The following is a 15,043-nucleotide window of genomic DNA, read 5'->3' as shown; positions in this document are numbered from 1 at the left end:
GCCAGTGCGGGCTTTCTAGCACACACTTGTTCTGAGAGGAGAGGTATTTATATTAGAGCTTTGCAGGGGCGGGGGTGGGGGTAAGAGTGGGTTTGGGGGCGGGAGCAGGGCAGAAACCAAGTCTAAGAGGTGTAAAATGTGTTCATACCTGTAACTCATTATAGAATGGCAAAGGGACATTTTGTTTAAAAGTAGTGAACGTCCATCATTTTGATGGATTCTGCCTCAGTATCTGTCTCAAAAGACTTTTGTAAGCTTTGTATAGGGTGATGTGTGTGTTTGAGTGCTAAGTACTCAATCAGTGTGAAGTCTTAGTCGTTCACCCTGTGTTTGCCCTGACAGTACAGTGAAGTTGCACTTAAATAGAGTTAGCTTCCAAATATGTTTGTGTTCAGGAGGGAAAAAGCCAAGGGTTTATGATCCACTTCTTTACCTGTGTTTAACATGGATGAAGAGGGAACAGAAAATTTCCTTCAGAATCATCTAATGTTGATGTCCCAGAGAACTCTAAGCACAGCCATTCTCCTGCCAGGTATCACATGCGATTGTTCAAGAACCAGATGACATGGTTAGCTTACAGGTGGTATAAATAAACATAGGCAAGCTAAGTTCACATTTAATAGGTGCTATCCAAAGGGTGATGCTGTTGACTTGCGTGAGTACATTGTTGTGGAAAAGTGAACAGATTACTTAGAATAACTTTGTGTGTGTGTGTGTGTGTGTGTGTGTGTGTGTGTGTGTGTGTGTGTGTGTATGTGTGTGTGTGTGTGTGTGTGTGTGTATGTGTGTGCCCGTGCCTGTGGTGCATAAGTGTTATGGCATGTGTGTGGAGGTCAGTCTTCTTTCTTTCTTTTTTTTTAAAGATCTATTTATTTTATGTATGTGAGTACACTGGCACTCTCTTTAGACTCACCAGAAGAGGGCATACGATCCCATTACAGATGGTTATGAGCCACCATGTGGTTGGTGGGATTTGAACTCAGGACCTCTGGAAAAGCAGTCAGTGCTCCTAACCTCTGAGCCACCTCTCCAGCCCTGTTCTTCCCTATTCTGAAGCAGGGTATCTCTTGTTTTGGCTCCTGTGCTGAACATTCCTGGCTGGACCGGCCCAGCAACTTCCATCATTTGTCCTGTCTCTGGCTTCCATCTTGTGGTGGGAATGCTGGGATTGCCGTCGCCTGCTCCCACACCATCAGGTTCCGGCAAGTGTTCTGGTCAGTTCCGACAAGCATTCTGGTCAGCAAGCTTTTTCTACACACAGAGCCATTTCCCAGGCTGAAAGCTAAAACTGAAACTCAAAAGCAAAATTCTCTAATATTCAATTAAAGGAAAGCCATTTTTTGTGGCTAGTATTTCCAAACGAAGTTTCAGTGTTTCCAAGTTCAGCTAGGCATCTTAACACTTGGGAAGCTGAGGCAGACGGATTTCTCTGAGTTCAAGGCCACAAAGCAAGCAAGCAAACAAAAAATTCCCAAGTAGAGTGCTTATCTTGATTCTGTTCTTTGGAACGTTGGCCCAGCCTACTCTGTAGTGGTTTTTGAGTTTTTCATAATTTTATATGAAATATAAGATAATGGAAACTTTTTTGTGTATACTCTTCCATTTGATCGGTTGTGTAATTTTGAGAAAATTGTGTAATCTTTTATTTATTTTTTTAAAATCCCAGTTTTCTGACAACATAGCAGAATTACAGGGTTTCCATGTAAATAGATTTTTAAAACTCATAATATTTTGTATATCTTGCTTGGACCTCTCTTGCCGTTCAACCAGTTCTCTTCTGCTAGGTGGAGTTTTATTTTTTTATTATTTTTTAAAAGATTTATTTATTTATTATATGTAAGTATACTGTTGCTATCTTCAGACACTCCAGAAGAGGGCATCAGATCTTATTACCGATGGTTGTGAACCACCATGTGGTTGCTGGGAATTGAACTCAGGACCTTCGGAAGAGCAGTTGGTGCTCTTAACTGAGCCATCTCTCCAGCCCCTAGGTGGAGTTTTATATTTGTACAGAAAGATGACTGGAATAATGTCGTTACTTAGCGTACACATAGTACGGACTCCAGTGCAAACGATGTAAATGTTCAGTAAATCTGTAGGGCAGCTGACGAGGGCTCATGATAGCTTGTAGTTTTTTATTTGTTGCTTCAAGAAATAGAAAAAGATCAATGTGGAGCCCTGAGCTAGGTCTTCTAGGTTTACCTGTTATTAATCAGAACTGTGTAGGCATGTGAGTGCATTTCGCTACGCATCATCCGACTACAGTCTCGTAGCATGCATGTCTAGGGTTGGTGTGTTAAGACTGGATACCCCCACTTGCTCACTCTTCATTTATTAGCTGTGTGGAGTGTCATGCTCTCTGACTGTCTGAAGAAAAGACGATCTGGTTTCCATCACTTGAAGGAAACATTTTTGTACTTTTAACTGGGTAATGAGTTTTGTTTGAACTTAAAATAAAAACCAAGGAAGTCATTTTAGTTTCTAAAGTCTTTGATAGGATTTAGTATTAAACTCACCTGTTTTCATTACCTGGCCCTTGTTCTCTGGCAAGAGAGTTGGCCCAAGAAGTAAGAGTGTATCTTACCCTCGACCTGGGCTACATGAGCTGAACCTGAAGGTAAGGGATTTTTTTTTTGTAGGATATTTTAAAAAATTGTCTTTGCTCTGAAGGCGCTCACATCTTTGAAGGATGGGAAGTGGGATACACGGGACGGCAGACCAGATTTAAACATGCAAAGGCTGGAAGTGGGATACACGGGATGGCAGACCAGGCTAAACATGCAAAGCTGGAAGTGGGATACACGGGACGGCAGACCAGATTTAAACATGCAAAGGCTGGAAGTGGGATACACGGAATGGCAGACCAGGCTAAACATGCAAGGGTTCTGGATCGGGGTGGAGAGGAATATGTTACAGCCATACTGCCAAATATTTGTGATTGAATGTGGCTGTCAGGCATGGTTTTCCTGAGTCCCTAGGTCTCTCACATGACACCTGAGAGCAGTGTATCAGCTCCTGAAGCAGCCAGTGAGGAGGTTTTGCCTCAAACCTGCACCCACACTCCAACTTGGTATCAGTTGGGAATGGCCAGTGTGGCCTTTACCATTTAGATCTCCCCATAGGCTTTAGCTGTAAGCGGTAAAAGTATTTATCACAGAGGATTTCTAGACTCTATTTATTTTCCTTGTCTTTGTCTCTCCCGGTGACATTGAGCATCACCATACAGAGGAAGGGAGGTCACAGGGCAGCCTGAAGGATGCAGGCATGTGAGGGCACGTTAAGTGGCAGCAACTGGATACAGTGTGCTGGTTTGTGGGGGTGCATGTGTGGATGTGTGTGTGCATGTGCACCTGCATGTGTGTGTGTGTGTGTGTGTGCACATCTGTGGGTGCATGTGTTTATGTGTGTGGATGAATGTGTTGGTGCCTCTGTGGATATGTGAGTGTGTGTGTGTATGTGTGTGTATGCATGTGTATATATGTATAGATGCATGTGTGTATGTATGTGCGTGTCTATGGATGTGTTGGTGCCTCTGTGAGTATGTGAGTGGGTGTGGGTTTGGATGCATGTGTGGATGCATGTGTGTGGATCCATGTGTATGTATGTACAGATGCATGTGTGGATGCATGTTTGTGTATGCATGTGTTTATGTGTGTGGATGCAAGTATGGATACATGTGTGGAACCATGTGTATGTATGTATAGAAACATTTGTGTATGCATGTTTGTGTATGCATGTGTTTATGTGTTTGGATGCATGCGTGTGTGTGTGTGTGTGTGTGTGTGTGTGTGTGTGTGTGTGTAGGCCAGAGGTCACTGTGGGTGCCACTCCACCGGCACTGTCCACCTTGAATCTTGAGACAAGTGTTCTCATTGGCCTCAGATCACTAAGTAGCCTAGCTTTGCCAGGAAACTCCGCAAATTTACCTATATCTGTCTCCTGCAAGCTGGGATTACAGGCACACTACCATATCTGCCTTTAAAAAGCAGGTTCTTGGAACCAAACTCTGGTTCCTCTGCTTGTACAGTGAGCACTTTATCAACAGAGCCATCCTCCAGCCCACATGTGGTCTCCTGACTGGGAGGGTTCTAGAATCCAAGTCCTTGAGCTCTAGTTCTGTTTCTGCTGCTTAGCCAGCAGTTCTGAGATCTTGGGCCAGTTACGTCATCTGCAGAATGAAGATCACAGCGCTGACCCCATTTTCCTAAGTGATTGTATGTAAAAGCCACAGAAAGTGTTACAGTTTTTAACAGTGCTGAAAACACTTCTTGGTACCATGATTATAAAAGAAGGTAATATGGAATGAGCCAAGCAGAAACAATGAGCCAAGTCTTAATACGTGGGAAGATAGATGGAGATACACTACAGTGTTGATTTTGGCTGGGATACATGCTTTGGGGCCTTGTAGATGACACATAAAATCCAGGTAGGGTCCTTGTGATTTCTCCCTCTTGAGAACAGCATTTGTTGACGTACTCACAGCGGTGATACTGACGGTGGTGACTCAACATTTAACCTTCGCACTGACCCCATGGATTGGTACTGTCCGTTCCCCATCCTGAGAGGCTGCTGGCCTTTAGAGAAGCTAAATAGCAGTGAAAAGCTACAGATGCAGTGAGCAGCAGAACCGCTGTGCAGGCCAGAAGGCTTGCCTAGAGAGTTCAGTCACCCAGTGTGGCCATGTGAAGTGTGAAGTGGGTTGGCTTGGTCTCATCCCTCTTTGTTCGCAGAAGGCTGGGAGTGGCATATTCTTTTAAATTAAAGACGTTTGGTTTTCTCTTGCTGGTCAGGGCCTGAAGCTTCAAGTCTGAGCAGCACCAGAGATTGTTAATCTCCTTTCTCCATTTCTCTTTTAGATATCAGTTTTTCTTACAGGTGAAGCAAGATGCCCTTCAGGGCCGGCTGCCTTGCCCTGTCAATATTGCTGCTCAGATGGGGGCATATGCCATCCAGGGTAGGTTCCACACAGGTCCATTTGCTTCAGAAATGCTTAGGGGAAATATTTGAATTTTTATTTGTACGTAAGCTTATTTTTTTGCAACTCTTCTTATTAGACATTATTTTGGAAAATAAAATGAAACCAGTCAGAATTCAAATCTTAACCAGTATCCTTTCCAAAGATGTTAGAGTGGAGCTGGCTACATTTTTCCTTAAAGGGGTTGTATATGATTTTAGGTATGGTTCTAGCTTCAGGATTAATCCCGATTCCTAAGAAGAAAACCAAAACCTCTTTCGATTCTCCCCTCTGCCTGAGTTCTGTGACTCTGCATCCTGTGCCCATCCCTGTCCTGTCTCAGAGACCACACCGCCACTGTCAGCACGGTGACAGCAAGCCCAGAGTGACACTATCTGAACTCTAAGTACTTCACTTCCTGGGTCACCATGGTGGCTGTGTCAGGTGGCTCTGGGTTATTTGGTTCCTTTGAAGGCTCAGCCTGGGCATGTTTCAAATGTGGTGTTGGAAAACCCAGATAAATAGCTTGGTCTTTGAGACATTAGTAGACTACACATTATATAGACTAGATGTCCCAGGCAGAATGTCAACTAGATAAGCTGGGTTGGAACTTAGAAGGTAGATTATTAAAGGAAGAGGTTAACCCTAACTTTCTGGGTTGCTTTGTTTCTCTGTGTTGATGGTTATCAGACAGACCCAGTCTGTCACCTGCAGCGTGGTTGTTTTGAATGCTATGTTCACCTTCTTGGTCTCATTGTTAGAGAAGGTACATAGGTCATCTCCATGTACCAGAATACATAACCTCGAACTCAAAACGTGCACGTTCATTGTATTTCATAAATACTGATAAGAAGAATTGAAATGAAATAATGATAGCCTGTGGGAATGCAAAACCACTTTATTTTCTAAATCCTAATTTATTTATATTACTTACGACTTTGCTGAGAAATTTTTTTCCTTTGTCATGTTTTAGTAAAGCTATTTAGTAGTTATCTTAACTGTATCATTTTATTGATAAATGCATTTGAAGAAAAATGTTTAAACATGATAGAAAAATTCCATTCCTGTATTTTTAGAAGCACTTCCTACAAATACTGTTACCTGGGGGAGTTAAGGGGAAAACTCTATGAATAAAATGACATTTTGTTTTCCAGCCGAACTGGGAGACCACGACCCATACAAGCACACTGCGGGGTATGTGTCGGAGTACCGGTTTGTTCCTGATCAGAAGGAAGAGCTGGAAGAAGCCATAGAAAGGATTCATAAAACTCTAATGTAGGCGAATTACGTGTTGCATCAGCCTTCATCAGTGTCAGCCAAGACGGTTATAAATGTTCCCAGTGATAAACTCACCAGTGCCGTGAGCGCTCGTTTGCTTTTTTTACAACAATAAATGCTCATTGAAAACCCCAGCTATCTAAGTAGTATAGAGGAGACAATAAGCCTGGTACCTAAAGTCGCCACAGTTTGGATAGATGACTCCTGACCTCTCCTCTCTGCATAATTCCCATAGAGAAAACTGATTTTGTATAGGTTTAGGCATTGTGATTGTACATAAGCAGATGTTTTCTAAGTTTTCTCATCACTAGGAACCTGAGAAATCTTATAATGTATAAACACTACTTGTGACTATATGAAAATAACTAAAGACACATGCCTTTGTGTATTTGAGATTTGCCCTGTAGTAAGTATATAAGTCTTTAGAATTAGAAGCAAAAATCCTTTCTAGGCCATGGCCAATGAGCCTGTGCACAAAGACACTAGTGTGTAGCTTCTGCAGGAGTTTTGCTAGCCCTGATGCACCTTAGAATTCACGTGCTCCCCTGGGAAGGTTTTCAGCTAATTGCCCAGAGTACTGAAGTTATAATTTAATTATAGTTATTTTGGTTAAATCCTCTGTACTGATTAGCTTCGCCTTTTTGCTTCTTGTGTAACATTCCCCTTTGAATATACTTGGTTTCAGATCTATTATAGTTAAGGGGAAAAATGTAGAATTAATCTGCCCAACAAAAATGTTTGCTGAATAGATCTGCCTCCGTGGTTAGCAGCAGAAGTCAATTGCGGAATAGCAATCAGAGGAGCCGACTCTCCATCTTGGATTAGCATGCACTAGACTGCTCTCTTGCCTGGAAATAGAATCCTTCATTTTAGGGCTTTTGCTGAAGTGGATGCTAACAAGAGAGAGCTTGTCATACATTATAAAGGGCAATGTGTTTGGCGCAGTCTGCGAATACTAATTCTACTAGGAGTTTCGAAGTATAAGTGTATTTCAAAATTGTATGGTTTTGGATAAAGGCCCTCGTACATGTTTCATGCACTTGTGTGGCCAGTTGTCCAGGAATAAAGCATGCTCAAAGTTTGGCAGTTTTCATGTGACCAGTTTATGAAGAACATTCTTCCAGGCTGTGCACGGTGCCTGAAGTCAGGGAATACATCAGAGAGCACATCTCAATTTGGGGACGGTCTTCACAGCTTTTATCTTTTGTTAGCCACCTCCCCCTACACACACACTCACGCCTCCTCCCCCCCCCCCCCAGCCCCTATTCATCCATGGAGAGTCCTGGTAGATGCTCACCCTCATTAAGAGCAAATGGCGTTGTCTGGATATTACCGCCAGTGAAGGCCTTAGGAAAATTTCTGTACTCAATTATGAAAACGACAAGCACTTTACAGTTTCTGTGTGTTAGCTAATGTGCCTCCAAACCACACCTGTGCGCAGGAGCTGTTGTCGTGATCCCTGCTGGGTAGTGGGGCCTTCAGCTCCTTGCCTGGTGTGGTGCCAGCTCCAGTTGCTCCTGAGATGCAGCGGCTGCAGCTGCTGGTGGTGCTGCCGCCGCTGCCCCCGGTAGTGCTTGGAGACATCTTCTTGCTCCTTGGGAAGTGGCTGCTTTTTAATTTGAATGCTTATATTCTCAATAATCTCTTTGGGAGCTTTTGAAACTGAGAAAATTTTTAATACACACTGAGAATTTGGGAATAGACTGTAACAAGCAGAAGTAGGTCTGGTAAATGAAATTAACTTAATATAAATATTACCTTCTCGTCACCCAGAGGGCCGAGTTCTTCCTGAGGTACAAAGCCTTCGCCTTTGCATTAGCGAAGAATGTTCCTTGTCTTACCAGCGAGTGTCCTCCTCTAGAAGTGGAGTAGCTCTCAGTAAAGTACGGCGTTGTGTTTTTTCTGGGTGTAGGGGTCAGGCTCCTTCCGAAGCTGAGCTGAATTACTTGAGGACTGCCAAATCCCTGGAGATGTATGGTGTTGACCTCCATCCTGTCTATGTGAGTAACATTTAATTAACACAAAATATTTTAAGCGGATGACATTTTTGTTAAAAAGTCAGGGAAACTCCCTGAGGGAAGCTGCAGCCCTCCTGTCTAGCATGCCGATGATAGGTCCTCCTGTGCTTTCAAACGCCAAGCAGCTCTTATGCGGATTAAACCCTAATGAGTTTTGCATAAAAGTTGGTGATTATATTTCCATGTGTAGAAAACAATCAACCAGGCTTGCAAACACAGTCTGGGTGACAGTTCCAAAGGGCTTAGCTAAATGTCAGAACAGTTTACCAACCAGTCTGTAATTGACGACATTAGAAAATGGAAGGACTTTCTAAAAATAGATTTTTTTTTTCTTTTTATGGCTTAAAAGAATAAGGTTTTTGCCAGGTAAAGTAGGTATTGGGCAGTGGTCCTGGTGCGGCAGTTGGCAGATGGAGTTGAGTGGATAGTGTTCTGTCATCGGGGGAGCTGTTGTGTGGCTAGTATTTGCCAGATTTCTTTAGTAGCCAGGAAATCTGCCAGCTGTTGTCAGTGAGTGTCCATCAGATCCTTAACAAGTATCCCAGAGTGTCCTACCCTCTCCAACTTTTCTCTTTGAGTATATCCTTTGTATCTGCACCCCTGCGTTTATTTTGTAGCATGTCTTTAGCTCATTAGTATTTTCTAAAACCAGAAACCATGATTATTATTAATTCAGACAGTCATTCGGGATCTTAGTCCGGTGCAGTCCAGACTGGCTCCAACTTTGCTTGTCTTTACCTGTGGAGTGCTGGGATTCCAGGCACCTGCCATTGTTCCTGGTTCATCCTAACTTTTAGAGTGAGAAACACCCTTGAGTATACATTCAGTGTGTCAGTGGAAGTTACAGACTTGGAGGAGGCAGAGGGTCTCTGGTATTAGACATCGCTCTTGTTGGAGAATGAAATACTGCCTGCTTAAGAGTACCTCTGAGGTCTGGGTCGCAGAGTTCTGAAATCTCAGGAAGGTAGTTCAAGGTCAAGGCAGGGCCATCTCACATTCGAGACCAGCCTGGAAAAGCAGTGAAGGAAGGAAAGAGAGAAGGAAGGAAGGAAAGAGTTTTTGAAACGCCACGAAGTAGTTGACTTCTCTCTTGCTGCCTATGTCCATCCTGGTAGGTTTTTGGGTGTTTAAAAAATACACCTCCTAGGAAATTTATAGAGGCTTTTGCACAGTGCTTGTGGATTCTGTAATATTTATTTTGATTCATTACCAAGTTTTCCAGTTTGGGAGGGTGGTGCTGAGAACTTACAGGAAATGACGTAGGTGTGTTAGGTCTTGCTTTTCTCTGAGGATGAATGACTTTCTAGAGACGGAGGTTGGGTTTTTCTGGAGCAGTTGTCTTCTGTTTGCAGGCTATTCAGCAGACAGCTCTGTGCATGTTCTTGGTGTCTGCTTGGCCTGTGGCTTTATCACTTCAGGGTCCTGTCTTATGATTTGAGATTTATCATTGCCTGGAAATGAAGGCTCTCTTGCCATTATGCTTCTCAAATTCTGAGCAGTCTCAGGGTTACTAGTGGAGGTAGGAAGGGCCCTGATAGATCTCAGGCCATGAAAGTCTCTGTAGGCAGCTGCCTAAAATTTCTCATGGTAAAAGCTGGGCCTCAGCTTTATCCACATCAGAGAGTAAAACCAAGACAAGCCATTTACAAACCATTGTTTGAAGCCCCTGTGTGCTTTTGACACTCTGCCTCCTTCAGTGGATAGTCTGAGGTAACTGATTTGGTGGCTCGTCCTCGTCTGAATTTTAAGCTGCACGGTTGATTCCACCACGGCTTAAGCACCAGCTCATAAGCAGCATCGGGCTGTCTGTCAGTAAGTGTTCCTTCTCATGGACTGAAGTCACAAGTGTACATTTGACGCTAGGAAAAATACTCCTAAGGACTGAGGGGAAAGAGCATCACATTAATGGTTTCTTGTTGATTTGTTATCTTTCAAAACCTGAATCCAGTGTTACTCCAACAAAATATATTTCTATGGCCAATTATAGTTTTTACCAAGAGCTTCTTTATGAACAAGCTAGTGGTTTTAGGAATGTATGCTTTATTTGTGTGTTTGCCTTTTCAGGGAGAAAATAAGTCCGAGTACTTCTTAGGCTTGACTCCATCGGGAGTTGTCGTCTATAAGAATAAAAAGCAAGTGGGGAAGTATTTCTGGTAGGTATGACTTGGGGACAGAGTCTGCTTTAGAGTGGGTGCTGTATCCATCGGGCGTTGGGGGCCTGGAACTCGTGCCTTTTCAGTAGTGAGTAGAAAAGTGAATGAAATTGATTGTAAAGTTAGGTATCTTCTTTGTAACTTTCAGCTGTTGTTCTGGGCTCTCTTGTCCATGGAACTATATAGTAGGATTCCCCACCCACCTTCCCGTGTGCTGCTGGACCACGTCTCCAGGACTAGCTGCTGTTTTAGCTCTAAGAGGAGGAGTGGAGGGATTGGGGAGCTGTGGCCCTGGGTATGTCTGGAAGGTGGTGCCTCTAGGCCTGGGGATTGCAAGCTTGCTTGTGTGTTAGTGGAGAAACTTAGAGAGGATGCCCAGAGTGGAGGCGCGCAGGGATGCTTTGCTGTGTCCTCCACAGTATAAAGGAGCCTGCACTTCTCAATCCTTTCCCGCTGGACGCCTCTATGGGTTTCTGAAAAGTGATGTGCCCTGAAAACCAGCAAGCACAACCCTGTCTGCTTTGTTTTTCAGGCCTCGGATTACAAAGGTGCACTTCAAGGAAACCCAGTTTGAGCTCAGAGTCTTGGGAAAAGACGTAAGTTTCTGTGGGCATCTAGCTGTACTGTGAGAGGAGAGGATCATATCTGCTTAGTAGTCACTTAAGAGATGCTCGGAGTACAGCTACCATGCTTTCTTTAGCTGCAGCCTTGCGGAACGAGGTTAATTACGTCACCCACATGTTTCTGCGAGAGGGGGGTGGGTGTCATTTCACTTTTCGCAGAAGAAAGCAAACCTTTCCAGGCAGAGGAGAGAATAGGGCAATCTGCATTATGTCTGCAAGTTGCTTTTCAGACCTGCCTGTGAAGGTGGGATTCGTGTAATCTGAAAGGTGTAGGCTGTGTGGAACTGCAGAAGTGCATCTTCATTTTGTTCTGAAATAAAACAACCAACCCATTGGGGACCAGATGGTCTTACCTGGTGAGCATGATGGCTAAACCGACGGAAATTCTGGATGCTTTCGAGGGAGACCAGAAGCCGAGGGGCGGGGCCTGTTGACCTCAGGCGCTGTGGCAGGCGTGTGGGTCTGCCTGTGTTTTCACACCTTCGCAGGTAGCTTGTAGAATCTGGTCCAAGATGGCAAACAAGAGCATGAGCGATTCCTTTTGATCTGTCTGTGAAGATAATGCTGCCCTCTTTGCTGTGGGTGCAACCCATGTCGGGTAAATGCATGGAAGGATGAAGGAGGAGGAGCCACTCCAGTCTCTTTGTATTGTGACTTCATAGAGAGTAAAGCTGAGTATGGAATTGAACCAACTTCTTTTATGCTTCTCATAAATTCATTTTCAGACAGGATCTTGGTATGTTTTCTTGTCTCTTGTAGTGTAGCCCAGGTTAACCTTGAACTCACGGCAGTCCTCCTGCCTCAGCCTCCAAGTGCTGGGATGACAGGTGTGTGCTACCAGGGCAAGCTTTGAATTGACCTTGTTTTGGTGTTAGAGAGATTTTAGGAATAAACCGGTGCTTAAATGGCCACACATGGAGCTGTCTGCACTGCGTAGCAGCCCCGAGGCTTGGGGACACGGTATATAGCAGAGCGTCTCACATGTACAGACTCCACCTTAATATCCGCTAAGTGGCTAATGAACTGACTTTTTGAGGTGATCTACAAAGTTCAAAACTCTAATACTATCTGTTCTTTCTCGAGGGTAGTGTTTCTCAACCTTCCTAAGGCTGATGTAGCCTTTTAATGTGGTTTCTCATGCTATGGCTACTTCTAGCCATAAAACCATCCTTGTTTCTACTTCATAACTGTAATTTTGCTACTGTTGTGGATTGTAGTGTTTGTGTCTTCTGTTGGTCTTAGTCCACCCTTATAAAAGGTTCATTCTACCCCTAAAGGAGTCATGACCCACATTGAAGACCATGGCTCTAGCACTCCCCGCCCCCCCAAAAAAAGATTTGGTTGATGGAATTAGAATTAGGTTTTGAGGTGAATTTGAACTTGTGAGGATGAGACATTACCAGATTTTCAGAAAGTGATGGTTCCCAGGTCACATACAAATATACATTAATTGTCTAGTTTCTTGGGGGAGGGGTGCTTGGAAATTCATTTTGTTTTTAATGTCTAATTAGATGTGTCAGTCTTAAAAGATACACTAATATATGAGTAGATTAAAGTCGTTTGAGAAGTAGAGATGCCAGTTAGTAGGATTTGGTAGTTTTCTCCCTCTCTTGTCATGAGGTTCACAGGACTTGATGCAAAGAATCCCATCTACTAAAACAGGACAGGTAGGACTCCCAGGGAGGCGCTCCTGCTGTCCAGAGCATCCCTCCCTTTAGGGCTAAGTTGTTTTTAGTTCCTTTTTTCTTTTCTTATTTGTGAGCTATGTGTATGTTAACACTGCAGCGCTTTAAAATTCCTTCTGTTGTCTCAGGAGAAGAAATTGCTAATGTCACCAGGGTCCTGAATTTTCAATTTCTTACGTGTCTTCATTACCAGCCAAAACTGAGGACAGCAAGGTTGATATCATTGTGTCTAACCCAGCATCAGTTTCTGTAATAGTCTCCAGATAGCAGCTGGTTTCACTCCCTCAGCTTGTGTCCTTCCTAGCTCCAAGATGAGTTCATGTTGGGAGGGGCTTGAGTCATTATCTTTCTGCGTCCCTGTCATCCTGGGCCTTTGAAGCCTGCAGGGGTCAGGAGTCAGTGACTTTTATATAAGGTGCCAAAGCTGGCCAGTTACTGCAGAGCCTTTCCTCTGTGTAGCCCAGGCTGTGACCTTGATTTCTTTATTGCCTTCCTATCCCATCTGATGGGATTACAGGCACGCCTCATCCTAAATTTGTTATTAAATAGGCATATTAATTTAACCAAAACATTCTATTTCCTGAGTATTCTTGCTTACGGGGCTTTTTTCCCTTTCTCCACGAGGGTTCCTCTCTGTGAGGCAGTGATTTGCATAATGGTAGAATTAAGTTGATTATTATGGAGGCCTAGCTGTAATCACAGATTGAATTAAAAAGCCCGTTAAAACCCATCACCTGGAACAGTAATCTCATTCAGTTTGAAAAATGGCTGAAGTGCTTAGTCTGCTGGTTTTCTGGTCGGCTGGTCTGGTTAGAGACTTAACTCCACGTGCTTAGTGCTTTGAGGCCAAGTTCAGAGGCTTTCAGGCATTATCTGCACTTCAAAGCGACTGTGGTTTAAACTGCACCTCACAGAAAATATAAACTCCAAATAAAGGCTTTGCATAATAATGGAAGGAGATACAGAAAATGCAATGTGAAGAAGGAAGTCAGTATTTCCTGTTACCCAAAAATTTAGAGGTGATGATTATTAACATTTGGGTATGATTGCTTATAATTTTTTTTGCTCCATTAGTGTGAATGTATTATGTGCTTATATGTGCATATATAGAAATATTTTCCCCTGCGTGATTATGTACATCTTTCTGTATTCTGTTGCCCAATCTGGCCTTGGAATTATGAGTCTTCTTGCCTCTGCCTCCAAAGTGCTGAAATTGTAGTCAAGGCACCATGCTCAGTGCGTGAGTGCATTTGTACTTAGTATTGTATCAGTAAGATTGCCCTTCTTGTTATATTCATATATATGTGCCTACTTGGAGTTTTGTAAATCCTATTTTTATGTGGTTCACTGTTTCTTACTGCTATTGCAAATGTGCACTTTCTTCTATTACATTTTCTGACTGGTTTTGCTTTGTGATTTATTTATTTATTTAAAAGATTTATTTTATTTTATGTATGTGAGAACAGTGTTGCTATCTTCAGACACACCAGAAGAGTGCATTGGATCCCATTACAGATGGTTGTGAGCCACCATGTGGTTGCTGGGAATTGAACTCAGGACCTCTAGAAGAGCAGTCAGTGCTCTTAACTGCTGAGCCATCTCTCCAGCCCATGTGTTTTATTTTTAATTACATATTTGGGAAAGGCTGTGTGTGGGTGTGTGCACATGAGAGTACAGATGACAACATTGGGTCTCCCTAGAGCTGGGATCACAGGAGGCGTGAGCTGCCTGACATGGGTGCTTAGAACTGAACTCAAGGCAACACTGCGCCATCTCTCTAGTTTCTCCTGCCTTTTCTCTTCCTTTCTCTTTCTCTTCTCTTCTCTTCTCTTCTCTTCTCTTCTCTTCTCTTCTCTTCTCTTCTCTTCTCTTCTCTTCTCTTCTCTTCTCTTCTCTTCCTTTCTCTTTCTTTTCTCTTCTCTTCTCTTCTCTTCTCTTCTCTTCTCTTCTCTTCTCTTCTCTTCTCTTCTCTTCTCTTCCTTTCTCTTTCTCTTTCTCTTTCTCTTCTCTTCTCTTCTCTTCTCTTCTCTTCTCTTCTCTTCTCTTCTCTTCTCTTCTCTTCTCTTCTCTTCTCTTCTCTTCCTTTCTCTTTCTCTTCTCTTCTCTTCTCTTCTCTTCTCTTCTCTTCTCTTCTCTTCCTCTTCCTCTTCCTCTTCCCCCCCTCTCTCTTTCTCTTTCTCTCCCCTCCCCTTTCCTCCTCTCCTCTCCTCTCCTCTCCTCTCCTCTCCTCTCCTCTCCTCTCCTCTCCTCTCCTCTCCTCTCCTCTCCTCTCCTCTCCTCAAACTCTTTGTAACCTTTTTACCTGAACTTCTGAGTACTGGGATTGCAGACA

The 15,043-nt window shown here is 43.4% G+C and overlaps 1 protein-coding gene across 11 annotated transcripts in view; it reads left to right on the top strand.

Moving 5' to 3' along the window:
* The window catches only part of Epb41l4a (erythrocyte membrane protein band 4.1 like 4a), a 211,158-nt gene that overhangs the window by 122,344 nt on the left and 73,771 nt on the right, over positions 1 to 15,043 (top strand). For 8 of the 11 annotated variants that reach the window (XM_006525628.4, XM_006525627.4, XM_030250327.1 and 5 more), the window contains 5 exons: positions 4,857 to 4,954; positions 6,109 to 6,229; positions 8,145 to 8,232; positions 10,315 to 10,403; positions 10,936 to 10,999. In XM_006525628.4, the coding sequence (XP_006525691.1) occupies positions 4,857 to 4,954; positions 6,109 to 6,229; positions 8,145 to 8,232; positions 10,315 to 10,403; positions 10,936 to 10,999 (460 nt within the window). The remainder of the gene's footprint in view (positions 1 to 4,856; positions 4,955 to 6,108; positions 6,230 to 8,144; positions 8,233 to 10,314; positions 10,404 to 10,935; positions 11,000 to 15,043) is intronic. The other 3 variants (XM_030250328.1, XM_030250330.1, XM_030250329.1) reach the window with 1 other exon arrangement.

Source organism: Mus musculus, chromosome 18 (assembly GCF_000001635.26).
Source record: "Mus musculus strain C57BL/6J chromosome 18, GRCm38.p6 C57BL/6J".
NCBI lineage: Eukaryota > Metazoa > Chordata > Mammalia > Rodentia > Muridae > Mus > Mus musculus.
Note: the sequence above shows the minus strand (reverse complement) of the source record. Positions and strands in the feature narration are given on the sequence as shown.